Here is a 15,697-nt window from a genome sequence, read left to right on the forward strand (position 1 = left end):
ATGGCTGATTGCGACCTCAACACTCGGGACCGATGTTGAGAAATGCACGGAGTAGACGAGGTCGGAGTCAGCGGGTTGGTAACGTTAGTCTCTGATTTGTGTGCATCGGCACGTGATGTTTCAAGAGCTAACCGCCGGTCTATCAGCTCGGCGTGCCTCACTAAAAGGTCGTGGATCTGTTTCTCAACAGCTTCCAGCTCAGACTGCAATGCGTGCAGCTTAAATGTGTCCTCACCTGCACCAAGAGGTAGACTACTTACATCTGATATATTCGCCATGTTTGTTTGTAAGTGAGTGTGGAGAAGACGCGTTCAGCCGTGATCCACGGACGTAACCTATGAGTATCCGGCCTTGGATCACTAATAGGCTTAAGACGCGTCTGCTCAACAGTCCGCGTTGTAACTATAGGTTTGAGCAGTAGTGCTTCTCAGTGAGGAAAAGTAGAAAATGTTCATTGTAAGTGAGTTTAAAGGGAAAAATCAAGAATTATAAATCAAATTGATAGAGTTCCAAAGACAACAGCGCGTTCAGACGCGACGCATCAATTGATGCGACGCATCAAAATATCATAATATTTTATAGCTCTTGTCTACATTCTACCATTACATCAGGACTCACTCTCATGTCCTTTCACTTTATATTTCTCTCGGTTAATTATTTTGATGTACTGAATTTAATTTCTTTTTTTTTTTTCATGTCAGACCTGATGGAAGTGAAGGAGGAGAGTGAAGAACTGATGGAAGTGAAGGAGGAGAGTGAAGAGCTGATTGAAGTGAAGGTGGAGAGTGAAGAACTGATGGAAGTGAAGGAGGAGAGTGAAGAGCTGATTGAAGTGAAGGAGGAGAGTGAAGAACTGAGTAAAGTAAAGGAGGAGAGTGAAGAACTGAGTGAAGTGAAGGAGGAGAGTGAAGAACTGAGTGAAGTGAAGGAAGAGGCTGAAGAACTGAGTGAAGTGAAGGTGGAGAGTGAAGAGCTGATTGAAGTGAAGGTGGAGAGTGAAGAACTGATGGAAGTGAAGGAGGAGAGTGAAGAGCTGATTGAAGTGAAGGAGGAGAGTGAAGAACTGAGTAAAGTAAAGGAGGAGAGTGAAGAACTGAGTGAAGTGAAGGAGGAGACTGAAGAACTGAGTGAAGTGAAGGAGGAGAGTGAAGAACTGAGTGAAGTGAAGGAGGAGAGTGAAGAACTGACAATTTGTGAATGTGAGAAGACTTTTACTACAGCAAACAGTTTAAAACTGCACCAGAGAATCCACACTGGAGAAAAAACTTACAAGTGTTCACACTGTGACAAGAGATTCAGTCTGTTAAGAAATCGGAAAACACATGAGAGGATCCACACTGGAGAACAACCTTTCAAGTGTTCACACTGTGACAAGAGATTCAGTCAGCCAGTACATCTGAAAACACATGAGAGGATCCACACTGGAGAACAACCTTACAAGTGTTCACACTGTGACAAGAGATTCAGTCTGTTAGGAAATCGGAAAACACATGAGAGGATCCACACTGGAGAACAACCTTACAAGTGTTCACACTGTGACAAGAGATTCAATGAGCCAGTACATCTGAAAACACATGAGAGGATCCACACTGGAGAGAAACCTTACAAGTGTTCACACTGTGACAAGAGATTCAGTCAGCCATCAAATCTGAAAACACATGAGAGGATCCACACTGGAGAACAACCTTACAAGTGTTCACACTGTGACAAGAGATTCAGTCAGCCATCATCTCTGAAAGCGCATGAGATGATCCACACTGGAGAACAACCTTACAAGTGTTCACACTGTGATAAGAGATTCTGTCTGTTAGGAAATCTGAAAACACATGAGATGATTCACACTGGAGAACAACCTTACAAGTGTTCACACTGTGACAAGAGATTCAGTCAGTCATCATCTCTGAAAACACATGAGAGGATCCACACTGGAGAGAAACCTTACAAGTGTTCACACTGTGACAAGAGATTCAGTCGATCAGCATATCTGAAAACACACAAGAAGACCCACACTGGAGAACAACCTTACAAGTGTTCACACTGTGACAAGAGATTCAGTCAGTCATCAACTCTGAAAACACATGAGAGGATCCACACTGGAGAGAAACCTTACAAGTGTTCACACTGTGACAAGAGATTTAGTCATTCAGCACATCTGAAAACACATGAGAGGATCCACACTGGAGAAAAACCTTACAAGTGTTCACACTGCGACAAGAGATTCCGTCATTCAGCAAATCTGAAAACACATGAGATGATCCACACTGGAGAGAAACCTTACAAGTGTTCACACTGCGACAAGAGATTCAGTCATTCAGCAAATCTGAAAACACATGAGAGGATCCACACTGGAGAGAAGCCGCACACGTGTGATCAATGCGGGTCGAGTTTCTCTATTAAAAGTCACCTGAATCTACACATGAAGATCCATGCAGTGGAGAAACCACTTAAGCGCAGTCTGAGATCACAGTAAGTAGTTTATTTTCATGTGCTGAGCAACAAAGTCTCTACTTTGAAGTTAGCCACACACCACCCTATAGCCAAATCTCTCCTCTCCACCTTTAGCTGGTATGTGGTGTGCCGGTTGTTGATGTCTATTAACTTGTGTTCAACCAACAGTAATGTCTATTTTGTCTATTTCTGTATTAATAACTGGCCGGAAGTTTGAGATTGCAATAGACGTGAAGGACTATAATGCGTTAAGAGCTCGCTCAAGTACTGCAGAGCTAAACCATTTAGTGCTTTGTAAGTAATCAGCAATATTTTAAAATTGATGCAATGTTTAATAGGCAGCCAGTGCAGTGTTGACAGAACCAGGCTAATATGGTCATACTTCCTGGTTCTGGTAAGAAGTCGAGCTGCTGCGTTTTGGACCAGCTGTAGTTTGTTTATTAAGTGTGCAGGGCAACCACCCAGTAGAGCATTACAATAATCTAGCCTTGAGGTCATGAACGCATGAACTAATTCAGTCCCTCCAGGATTTCACAATTTTTTGTGATTTTTGCGATCAAAATGACTGATTTTGTGGTGGTGTAGCATATTAGCTCAATGAAATATGAATAGGCCTAATCAATAATAACTGGTTATAATTGACTATGAACATTTGGCATGAACAGTTAATATAATTAACTTAATGTCGTAAGTTAATATTACAATCAATTAGCCTGTTTGTCCCGTGAACAATCAGGATTAATTGTTAATTAACTCTTAAGAAATGTACATTTCCGGGGATTGGGAAATGTCTTTCTTAATATACAGTACTACTAAGAGCAGTAGCAAAAATCTAAATGATTAGTGACTCCAGTTATGAGCTTGAGACACGGACAACTTTACGTGTGACATGAACAAGATGTTATTAAATACATTTTGACTAGTAACCAAAAGTCCAAATCATAGTCTTTGCTGCACCAATTTAACTGATATAAATTCTAGTGTAGAATATTGCATAGAAACTGTGTCTATTCCTCGTTTAGTGAGATCAAATAATAAATTTACTGCAGGATCTAGGAAAAATCTAATTGTTATTAAAACAGAAAATGTTGCTATTAGTAAACAAAAACAATTTCTAAAGCTAGGTCTTCTAAACATTAGATCACTCACACCTAAGGCAGTTATTAAAAAATGAAATAGTCACAGATAATAGCTTCGATGTACTTTGCCTTACTGAAACCTGGCTTAAACCAAATGATTATTTCGGTCTAAATGAGTCTACTCCATCTGGATACTCCTATAAGCACGAGCCCCGTCTGATTGGTCGTGGCGGTGGTGTTGCAACAATCTATAAAGATATTCTCAATGTTACTCAGAAAACGGGTTATAAGTTTATTTCGTTTGAAGTACTTGTACTAAATGTTACACTCTTAGATGTTAGAAAAACTTCCCTATTATCTCTAGCCTTGGCTACCATATATAAACTGCCTGGGCCTTACACTGATTTCCTAAAAGAGTTTTTAGATTTTCTCTCAGACCTATTAGTCAATGTCGATAAAGCATTAATTGTTGGAAATTTTAACATACATGTAGATAATCCAAATGATGCATTAGGGGCTGCGTTTACAGATTTATTAAACTCCTTTGGGGTCAAGCAAAACGTTACCGGACCAACTCATCGTTTTAATCATACACTTGATTTAATTATATCACATGGAACCGATCCAACCGATATAGATATCATTCCACAAAGTGACGATGTCACTAACCATTATATGGTAACTTGCATATTACGTACTGCTGTAATATATCATGCTGTGCCACGTTATCGATCAGGCAGAACAATCCTTCTATCCACCAAAGATAATTTTTCAAACTGCTTATCTGATCTGTCTCAGCTGCTCAGTGAACCCAAACAAACAGATGAACTAGAGGAATCATAGCACTATGAGCACCATTCTCTCTGGAACATTGGATATTGTTGCACCCATTAGATTAAAAAAGTAAAAAATTAAAGCACCATGGTACAACAATACTACGCATGTTCTAAAGAGAGAAACCCATAATTTAGAGCGTAAATGGAAACAAACTAATTTAGATGTCTTTAGAATCGCATGGAAAGACAGTATGTAATGTTTGAATTAGACTTGACTTCCGAAGAGTGTGCGCTGTGCGTGTATGTCTGCCGCTACTCTCCGGGTTTTTATATTTTAATTTGCTTTGATTTACTTTTACTAGTTTTAAAAAGTTTGTTTTAATCTGTCTCCAAATTACTATTATTATTTATTTATTTATTTTTTTTGAGCTGCCGCTCGATTGCGCTTGTTGCGCACGTTGAAGTCGTGTCTGGGACAAAAAAAAGCGCTCCAAGAGGTCTGCGTCATCTTGTTACACTGTGGATCAACAGATTGGATTTAAGGATTTACATTTTGGGACCATTTTCGGAATAGCTTCATGCATGACACCTGCTTGAGTGGATCACCGTTTTGCTGTTCATCATCGTGGAGTTGTAATCCGGTAAAAGGAGGTAATCTTCATGGACCAAGCACTGATGAATATTATTGACAGTCATTTGGATGTCTATTAGACTCAGTGCATGGTGAGTGTTTTTCTACGGAGGAACTGAATCATGACCATATTGTTGTGCGGCAGCTGGACTGTTTTGCAATTCCAATTGACTGTTTTGTTGATTTTCGTCACTTGGAATAGTGTACGTTACCCCCTTGAAATGTCTTCACCACCGGCATGTAGCGGTGTGTTAGTCAGCTACACTGCATTAGAACTCAAGCGTTTGAATGGTTGATCTGAGTTTCATCTGACGCCAAGCACTTATTCACGGTGCGTTGAGTTGGGGATCACCCGACGTCTGAGATATGTTCACCGGGGCTCCCGGTCAAGTTATCCAGCTTCCACTGCAAGTTCTCGGCAGATACCTGTTGTATGGTCTACAAAGCGGTATGTCCTGAGCTGTAAAAAATTACAGCGTGGTGTGAATTTTGGCTCCCTCCGTTTCGTACCAAAAACCTCACTTCATAAATCCTCTTTATTGGGAGAAAACATACCGACACTGAAATTGGCTTTGATAAACGCCAGATCTGTTACAAACAAAACTTCATTCTGTTGAATGACTTTTTCTCATCAAATAACTTGGATTTTCTTTTAATTACTGAAACATGGCTCACTTCAGATGATCGAACTTTATCTGAACTCTGTCCCACGAACTGTAAATAAATCAGCTGCCCTAGAACTTTTAGTCGTGGTGGGGGGGTCGCAGTGATTTTTAGAAACTTATTTTCATGTAAGCCTCTCTCTATAGACTCTTATTCCAGTTTTGAGGCTTTACTGTGTAATGTGGATATACCGAAACCTGTGCTTTGTGCTCTAATTTACAGAGCTCCAAAATACAATAAGGATTTTTTAAAAGAGTTCTCTGATCTTTTTTGGCCACAAAAGCTGATGATGTTTTGCTTCTAGGTAATTCCAATGTACATGTTTGTTGCCCACATAAGCCAATTGTAAGAGAGTTTACTCAACTTTTAGATTCTTTTAACTTAACACAATATATTTCCGATCCTACACATATGCAGGGTCACACACTTGACCTTGTTATGACTTCAGGCTTTCCTATAACAAACATTGACATTCGTGATGCTGGTTTGTCTGATCATCTGCCAATAATATTTGATTGTTCTATCCCTACTTTAAAATCTGAACACAAGTCTTCCACTTACCTGTCTAGAGTTATTAATCATTCTACTGCTGCACAGTTTATTGAGGCTTTCATAGAACTCCCTGTAGGTGTCACTACACAGTATCCTGATGTTAATGACTTGGTGCTTAGTTTTAATACATCATGTACTGGAATTTTAAATGAAATTGCCCAAAAATAAAGTCAGGATACGTAAACCTAAAAAACAGCCTTGGATGAACAAAGTTCGTTCTTTAAGGAAGGAGTGTAGAAGGGCAGAAAGAAAATTGAGGAAGGACAAATTACAAATCTCTTATCAGCTATTGCAACATTCCTTAGTTAAATTTCAAGAGGAGGCCGCTTTGCAAAGATCTAAATATATTTCTAACTTGATTTCTCAAAATTCCCACTGTCCAAAGTTTTTGTTCGCTACTATAAATTCAGTATTAAATTCTTCTACTGAGATTGGTGTTGCTCAGAGCCCAGAGTTGTGTGAGAAGTTTTGCAGCTTCTTCATTAACAAAATCCTTTGCATCAAATCCCAGATTGTCCCGAATCCATCCCAGAAGGTCTGGCATCTGCCTTTGAATAGAGCTAAATTTTCTCACTTCAATCCAATCTCACATGCGGAACTATCGAATATAGTGTCCAGTTTAAGATCGACCACTTGTTCACTTGACGTTATACCAACTACATTGTTAAAGGAAGTCCTGGACTCAGTTGCACCAAATATTATTTCTGTCATTAACAGTTATTTACAGACGTGCTCTGTTCCATCTTGTTTCAAACATGCAGTAGTCATCATCTGAGAGATTATTAACTATCCCGCACTCTCGCCTGAAATCTAAAGGTGACAGAGCGTTCTCCGTTCTTGGTCCTAGACTGTGGAATTTGTTACCTCAATCTGTCAGGTTGTCTTCTTCTTTATATGTATATTTTATTCATGTCAGCACTGAAAACGACTTTTGTTTTTATTGTGTTTTTTGTGTTTTTATCGTGTTTCTGTGAAGCACCTTGGTCAGCAGAAATGCTGTTTTAAGGTGCTATATAAATAAAAGTGACCTTAACCTTGACCTTGACGTTATAAAAAGGCCCTTAAAGTGGCCAGGGCTGAGCACCTCCGCAAACTAATAGAAAACAACCAAAACAATCCTAGGTTTTTATTTAACACCGTGGCTAGACTAACAAATAAACAGATGACACCTGAACAAAATATTCCGTTACAGTTTAGTAGTAATGATTTCATGAACTTTCATGATGACACTCAAATCTATATTTCATCACGGCCAGATAAAAACTCTAAATTATCCAAATTGACAGTGTGTTAAAGATATAAAAGATTGGATGACGCGCAATTTTCTTTTATTAAATCCAGACAAGACAGAGGTACTAATCATCGGTTAAAAAAACTGCCCACAAAACCTCTCACACTACAACTTTAACATAGTAGGATGTCCTGTCACTTTATCCTCTACAGTAAAAGACCTGGGTGTTAAACTCGACTGCAACCTGTCTTTTGAAAATCATATTTCATGTTACAAGAACAGCCTTTTTCTACCTTAGAAACATTGCTAAGCTACGTAACATGCTATCAGTTTCTGATGCAGAAAAGTTAGTTCATGCATTCATGACCTCAAGACTAGATTACTGTAATGCTTTATTAGCTGGTTGTCCTGCATCCTCAATAAACAAGCTACAGTTAGTCCAGAATGCCGCCGCTAGTTCTTACTAGATCAAGAAAATATGATCATATAACACCAATTTTATCATCACTACATTGGTTACCTATAAAGTTCCGTATTAATTACAAGGTATTGCTACTGACTTATAAAGCCCTAAACGGCTTAGCTCCCGTCTATTTAACGGATCTTCTATCACCCTATAATCCATCGCGCTCTTTAAGATCACTAAATTCGAGGCTTTTGGTCATTCCTAGGATATCCAGATCCACCAAAGGAGGGAGAGGATTTTCACATTTAGCTCCAAAACTCTGGAATAGCCTTCCTGATACTGTTTGTTGCTCGGACTCGCTCTCCCAGTTTAAAACTAGATTAAAGACGCATCTCTTCAGCCAGGCATTCATATAATACTTTTAATCTTACAGTTAAATCCGACCTCTAGTTCATAAACGCCAGAGGAGAACTGGCCCCCGACTGAGCCTGGGTTCTCCCAAGGATTTTTTTCCTCCATTATGTCACCTGATGGAGTTTTTCGGTTCCTTGCCACTGTTGCCTTTGTCTTGCTCAGTTGGGGATATTTGGGATGTTTCATTTAATTAATCAATCAATCAATAATTCTATTGATCAGCATTACCAAACGTGGACGTTTTCCACTAGAAACAAGCATTGATGTATTATTTTAATTTAATACTGTGAAGCTGCTTTGTTACAATCTGTATTGTGAAAAGCGCTATATAAATAAACTTGACTTGACTAAGTTGTGTATCAGATCCAGATGTAAATACCTGGAAATAAAAGCTGAAATGTTGATCTCTTCCCTCATATTCATCTTGGATGTAAAACATATACAGTCCCCTCCAAAAGTATTGAAACAATTACAGATTTTGGCAATTCCTTTCATATTTCTGTAGACAGATAATAATAGGCAAATGCAAATTATCAATTCGTCACCATTCACTTGCCTTTTGACGCCAACTTTTCCATCTCTTCACAATCATGGAAATTTTCAAGGACATATAGCCTAATCAATTTATAAAAAGGCATCAAATTATCATAAGGTTCAAGGTTCAAAGTTTTATTTGCCATTTGCAGAGCACAAAAAGAATTGTACACATACATAGGAATTGTACTGCATCACCCTTAGAGTCAATATATGCATACATATATATATATATATATATATATATATATATATATATATATATATATATATATACATACATACATACATACATACATACATACATACATACATACATACACACACACACACACACACACACACACACACACACACACACACACACACACACATACACACACATATATATATATATATATATATATATATATATACATACATACATACATACATATACACATATCTACACACATATAAATAAATTAATGAATAAATAAACAGTGCACCAGTGCATGCTAGCCCTATATACCATATATACCCTATTGCTATGAGTTAGCCATTAGTCTCACCACTGCTGGATAAAAGCTGTTATAGAAACGTGTTTTATGTGTGATGATACTGTCCGCTCTTATATGTCTCAGGCTGTAGGTTTTGTGTCTGGGCTTCAAAAGTGAGTGAGCTGGGTGATGAATGTCACCAAGTATGGACTCAGCTTTCTTCTTACAGCGCTCTGTGTACAGTTCAGTCATGGGTGTGAGGTTTGTCCCAATGATTCTCTCTGCAGTCTTTATAACTCTTTGGAGAGACTTCTTCTCTGCCCGTGTTGCATTTCCAAACCACACGGTAATGCCATATGTCAGGACAGTTTCTATAAGTCCTCTGTAGGCATGAGTAAGAGGGCTCATCCCAAGCCCAGCCTTCTTCAAAAGCCTGATAAAATACAGTCGTTTTTGAGCTTTCTTCACTGTGGTAACAGTGTTTGTAGTCCAGCTCAAGTTAGATGTCAAATGCAGGCCCAGGAATTTGTGGCTGTTGGCCCTCTCCACCACAGTGCCCTTGATGGTGAGTGGCTGCAGAGGAGGGCTTTTCTTCCTGAAGTCTATAACGAGCTCTCTGGTCTTGTCTACATTGAGGAACAGGTCATTTTCCTCTCCATAGACCATGATGTCATTGGCCAGTTCCCTATACCCTGTCTCATCTCCCCCCTTAATAAGGCCCAAGATGGTCGTGTCATCTGCATATTTAATGACGAGTGAGCTGTCCTGAGTGGAGACGCAGTCATGTGTGTATAATGTAAAGAGCTTGGGGCTGAGGCAACAGCCTTGGGGAGTGCCTGTGCTAACTGTGAGATTTCCTGATATTATCCCTCCCATCTTTACCACCTGCAGTCTGTTTAGAAGAAAGTCTAAAATCCAATTGCAGGTAGTGGCCGGCAATCCGAGGTCTATTAACTTTACAATGAGTTTTGCAGGACGGATGGTATTAAAGGCGGAGCTATAGTCTAGAAACAGCATCCTAACATATGTTCTGTTATAGTCCAGATGTAGAAGTGTGTGGTGTAAAACAAAGGCTACTGCATCGTCCACTGATCTATTCGGACGGTATGCAAACTGAAATGGATCTGCAGTGTCTGGGATGAAAGAATTTATGTGTCAGAACCAACTTTTCTAGGCACTTCATGGCAACTGGTGTTAGGGCCACAGGCCTAAAGTCATTTAGGGTTGAAGCGTCAGGTTTCTTAGGAACTGGTATCACATAACAGGACTTGAACAGACGTGGAACTACCGCTTGTGACAGGGACTGGTTGAAAATGTCTGTATACACACCTGCTAATTGTTCAGCACAGGACTTCAGGACTCTGGGCGACACTCCGTCAGGTCCCCCAGCCTTGCGGGGGTTAACCTGCTTTAGAGCCCTCAGCACCTGTGTGTGTGTCACCTGTAGAGCAATGTCCTCAGCACTATGGGGGAGTTTGGAGGGTGTGTCCGAATTCATCCTGTCGAATCTGCAGTAAAAGTTGTTGAGGCTGTCCGGCAGGGTGGCGTCTATGACCTTGGTGATGTTAGTGCTTCTAATTGTAGTCTGTGATAGACTGGATTTCCTTCCACATAATGTGTGTGTTGTTCTGTAGATGGAGGCTTTCAAGTTTTAGGGAGCGTGCCCTTTTTGCTGCTTTGATGGACTTTCGCAGTTCATATTTGGCCCTTTTATACTCTTCTTTGTTACCAGACTTGAAAGCCAACCGTCTTTCCTTGATTTTTTTCCGTACGTCAGCATTAAACCACGACTTTTGGTTTGGAAAAATATGGACAGTACGTACAGGAACCCATAAGGAGGTACACCAGCTGATATAGTCACTGACAGTCTCTGTATAATCATGAATATTGTCTGTGGCCTCCTTGAAGATGTTCATATCCGTGGCCTCCAGACACCCCTGAAGGCTGGCCATAGCACTGTCAGTCCAAGCATGAACAGTACGAGTGGTGGCAGGGATAGCCTTTAACCTGTTTATGTATATGGACTTAAGTAGGATAGCAATGTGATCAGACTTCCCAAAATGAGGTTTGGGTTCAGCTGCGTATGCATTTTTTAAGTTACAGTAGCAGTGATCCAGTGTTTTATTACCTCTAGTAGGAAACGTCACATATTGATACAGTTTTGGAATGACTTTACGAAGATTACAGTGATTAAAATCTCCTAAGATTATAAAAGCAGCTTCAGGATACTCATTTTCATGTTTACTGACCATGTTGTGTAAAATGTTTAGTGCAACCTCCTCCTTAGCAGAGGGGGGGATGTACACAACACTTACAATGATGCAGTGTAGCTCCCTGGGTAGATAAAACGGCCTACACTTCAAGGTTAGAAATTCCACGTCTTCAGAGCAGTGCTGAGAGATGACCTTGTTATCCGTACACCAGGACTGGTTTACTAGAACGGCAGTTCCTCCTCCGCGTCTCTTTCCACAGTCTGCAGCACGCCTGTCAGCTCTGAAGATGGTGTAACCCTCCGGTGTTAGAGGTTCATCAGGGATTTCCTCCCCCAGCCACGTCTCACAGAAGCATAATAGGGAACAGTTTCTCAGGTACCGCTCAGCTGATAATCTTGCGTGCAGTTCATCCATTTTATTTCCCAATGACTGGACGTTTGCAAACAGAATTACAGGGAGTGTTAGCCTCCCTTTGGTAACAAGCTCTCTGAGCTTTCGCTCGGTTCCTCCCCGTCTCCCTCGTTTGCGCTTCGGTCTGTTGAAGCCAGTATAGGCTCTCGCTTGAGTCTGGCTCCCGGAATAGACTTGCTGCACGTTGTTTTGGCGTAACAGTTCCGGGTGTAAATCCAGCGCTGTGTAATCGAGTGTTCCCCAATGGCTTTGCTCTTGTAAAGAAAACAACGTGTCCCAATCGTACCAGACACTAGGTCTTACTGTTGCCTTTACGTGATGTGTGAATAACAGTAAAAATAACAAAAGTAACACCAACAACCAGTTGATTCTAAGGGCTACGCGACGTCGCACACAGGGGAGCGCCATCTTGGATCAGATGTGGAAAAAATAAAAAATAAAAATAAAAAAATAAATAAAAAATATTTTATAGCAGTTGTCTACTTTCTACCATTAGATCAAGGCTCACTTTCATGTCCTTTCACTTTATATTTCTCTCGGTTAATTATTTTGATGTACTGAAAATTAAATTTAATATTTTTTTCTTTTATGTCAGACCTGATGGAAGTGAAGGAGGAGAGTGAAGAACTGATGGAAGTGAAGGAGGAGAGTGAAGAACTGATGGAAGTGAAGGAGGAGAGTGAAGAACTGAGTGAAGTGAAGGAGGAGAGTGAAGAACTGAGTGAAGTGGAGGAGGAGAGTGAAGAACTGAGTGAAGTGGAGGAGGAGAGTGGGGAACTGAGTGAAGTAAAGGAAGAGAGTGGAGAACTGATGGAAGTGAAGGTGGAGAGTGAAGAACTAAGTGGAGTAAAGGAGGAGAGTGAAGAACTGAGTGAAGTGAAGGAAGAGAGTGGAGAACTGACATTTTTAAAGGAAAGAAGAGCCAAGAAATCTTACACCTGCACTCAGTGTGGAAAGAGTGTCACAACCAAACAAAGTCTTGAGTGTCACACGAGGATCCACACCGGAGATAAGCCGTTCTCATGTGATCAATGCGGGAAGAGTTTCACACACATATCAAGTCGTAATCAACACATGAGGATCCACACCGGAGAGAAGCCGTTCTCATGTGATCACTGTGGCAAAACATTTATCTGTGCATCAGTCCTGAAGACACACCTGACAGTTCATACTAAGGAGAAGCCACAATTATGTTCTGTGTGTGGAAAAAGTTTTTCACTTCTGTCATATTTAAACGCACATCAGAAAATTCACACTATTGTGAGAGAGTACATGTGCTTTGAGTGTGAGAAGACTTTTACTACAGCAAACGGTTTAAAACTGCACCAGAGGATCCACTCTGGGGAAAAACCTTAAAAGTGTTCACACTGCGACAAGAGATTTAGTCAGCCAGCACATATGAAATCACATGAGAGGATCCACACTGGAGAAAAACCTTACAAGTGTTCACACTGTGACAAGAGATTCAGTCATTCAGCAAATCTGAAAACACATTTAGAAGATGCACACTGGTGAACAACCTTACAAGTGTTCACACTGTGACAAGATATTCAGTCAGCCATCAACTCTGAAAACACATGAGATGATCCACACTGGAGAGAAACCTTACAAGTGTTCACACTGTGACAAGAGATTCAGTCAGCCATCAAATCTGAAAACACATGAGATGATCCACACTGGAGAACAACCTTACAAGTGTTCACACTGTGACAAGAGATTCAGTCATTCATCATCTCTGAAAACACATGAGATGATCCACACTGGAGAGAAGCTGTACGCGTGGGATCAGTGTGGGAAAAGTTTCTGTATTAAAAGTCGCCTGAATCTACACATGAAGATCCATGCAGTGGAGAAACCACTTCAACACAGTCTGAGAACATGGTAAGTAGTTTATTTTCATGTGCTGAGCAACAAAGTGTCTTCTGTGTAAGTTAGCCACACATCACCCTATAGCCAAATCTCTCCTCTCCACCTTTAGCCGGTGTGTGGTGAGCACAGGACACTTTGTTGATTGATATGTTAACTTGTGTTCAACCAACAACAGGAATGTTGACAGATTCATGTTACCGCTAACCCGGACGCCGAGGTCACTTCAGTGATTTGGGAAAAGCGAAAGTGATGCATAAGGATGTAGTGTAACAACTATTTACTGTGTCCTTTTTGGTTAAGAAATAGTGCAGACAAAATGCTTTTGTGGAAATGGAACAGAGAGGTGAAGAAGAGAATGGGGTGAAGAGGAGAGGGAGGTGGAAATGGAACCGAGGTGAAGAGGAGAATGAGGTAGAAGTGAATGTGGAACAGAGAGGTGAAGAGGAGAGGGAGGTGGAAGGGAATGTGGAACAGAGGTGAAGAGGAGAATGAGATGGAAATTGAACATAGAGGTGAAGAGGAGAGGGAGGTGGAAATGGAACAGTGGTGAAGAGGAGAATAAGTGGAAGGGAATGTGGAACAGAGAGGTGAAGAGGAGAATGAGGTGGAAATGGAACAGAGAGGTGAAGAGGAGAGGGAGGTGGAAATGGAACAGAAGTGAAGAGGAGAATGAGGTGGAAATGGAACAGAGAGGTGAAGAGGAGAGGGAGGTGGAAATGGAACAGAGGTAAAGAGGAGAATGAGGTGGAAGAGAATGTGGAACAGAGGTGAAGAGGAGAGGGAGGTGGAAATGGAACAGAGGTGAAGAGGAGAATGAGGTGGAAGAGAATGTGGAACAGAGGTGAAGAGGAGAGGGAGATGGATGTGGAACAGAGGTGAAGAGGAGAGGGAGGTGGAAGAGAATGTGGAACAGAGGTGAAGAGGAGAGGGAGGAGGAAATGGAACAGAGGTGAAGAGGAGAGGGAGGTGGAAGAGAATGTGGAACAGAGGTGAAGAGGAGAGGGAGGTGGAACAGAGGTAAAGAGGAGAGGGAGGTGGAAGAGAATGTGGAACAGAGGTGAAGAGGAGAATGAGGTGGAAATGGAACAGAGGTGAAGAGGAGAGGGAGGTGGAAGAGAATGTGGAACAGAGGTGAAGAGGAGAATGAGGTGGAAATGGAACAGAGGTGAAGAGGAGAGGGAGGTGGAAGAGAATGTGGAACAGAGGTGAAGAGGAGAGGGAGGTGGAAGAGAATGTGGAACAGAGGTGAAGAGGAGAGGGAGGTGGAAATGGAACAGAGGTGAAGAGGAGAGGGAGGTGGAAATGGAACAGAGGCGAAGAGGAGAATGATGTGGAAGGGAATGTGGAACAGAGAGGTGAAGAGGAGAGGGAGGTGGAAGAGAATGTGGAACAGAGGTGAAGAGGAGAGGGAGGTGGAAATGGAACGGAGGTGAAGAGGAGAGGGAGGTGGAAATGGAACAGAGAGGTGAAGAGGAGAGGGAGGTGGAAATAAAACAGAGGTGAAGAGGAGAGGAAGGTGGAAGAGAATGTGGAACAGAGGTGAAGAGAATGAGGTGGAAATGGAACAGAGGTGAAGAGGAGAGGGAGGTGGAAATGGAACAGAGAGGTGAAGAGGAGAGGGAGGTGGAAATGGAACAGAGGTGAAGAGGAGAGGGAGGTGGATGTGGAACAGAGGTGAAGAGGAGAGGGAGGTGGAAATGGAACAGAGGTGAAGAGGAGAGGGAGGTGGAAGAGAATGTGGAACAGAGAGGTGAAGAGGAGAATGAGGTGGAAGAGAATGTGGAACAGAGGTGAAGAGGAGAATGAGGTGGAAGAGAATGTGGAACAGAGAGGTGAAGAGGAGAGGGAGGTGGAAGAGAATGTGGAACAGAGAGGTGAAGAGGAGAATGAGGTGGAAGGGAATGTGGAACAGAGGTGAAGAGGAGAGGGAGGTGGAAATGGAGCAGAGAGGTGAAGAGGAGAGGGAGGTGGAAGAGAATGTGGAACAGAAG

At 41.4% G+C, this 15,697-nt stretch overlaps 1 protein-coding gene across 1 annotated transcript in view; it reads left to right on the top strand.

The window, feature by feature from the left end:
• Positions 1–15,697, top strand: part of LOC308682283 (uncharacterized protein) — a 38,493-nt gene that overhangs the window by 18,304 nt on the left and 4,492 nt on the right. Inside the window, exons 2-3 of the mRNA XM_081351923.1 lie at positions 702–2,466; positions 12,433–13,718. Coding sequence (XP_081208049.1) covers positions 707–2,466; positions 12,433–12,460 — 1,788 coding nt within the window. The 5' untranslated portion in view covers positions 702–706 and the 3' untranslated portion in view covers positions 12,461–13,718. The remainder of the gene's footprint in view (positions 1–701; positions 2,467–12,432; positions 13,719–15,697) is intronic.

This window comes from Scardinius erythrophthalmus (assembly GCF_964197995.2).
Source record: "Scardinius erythrophthalmus genome assembly, chromosome: 1".
Lineage (NCBI taxonomy): Eukaryota > Metazoa > Chordata > Actinopteri > Cypriniformes > Leuciscidae > Scardinius > Scardinius erythrophthalmus.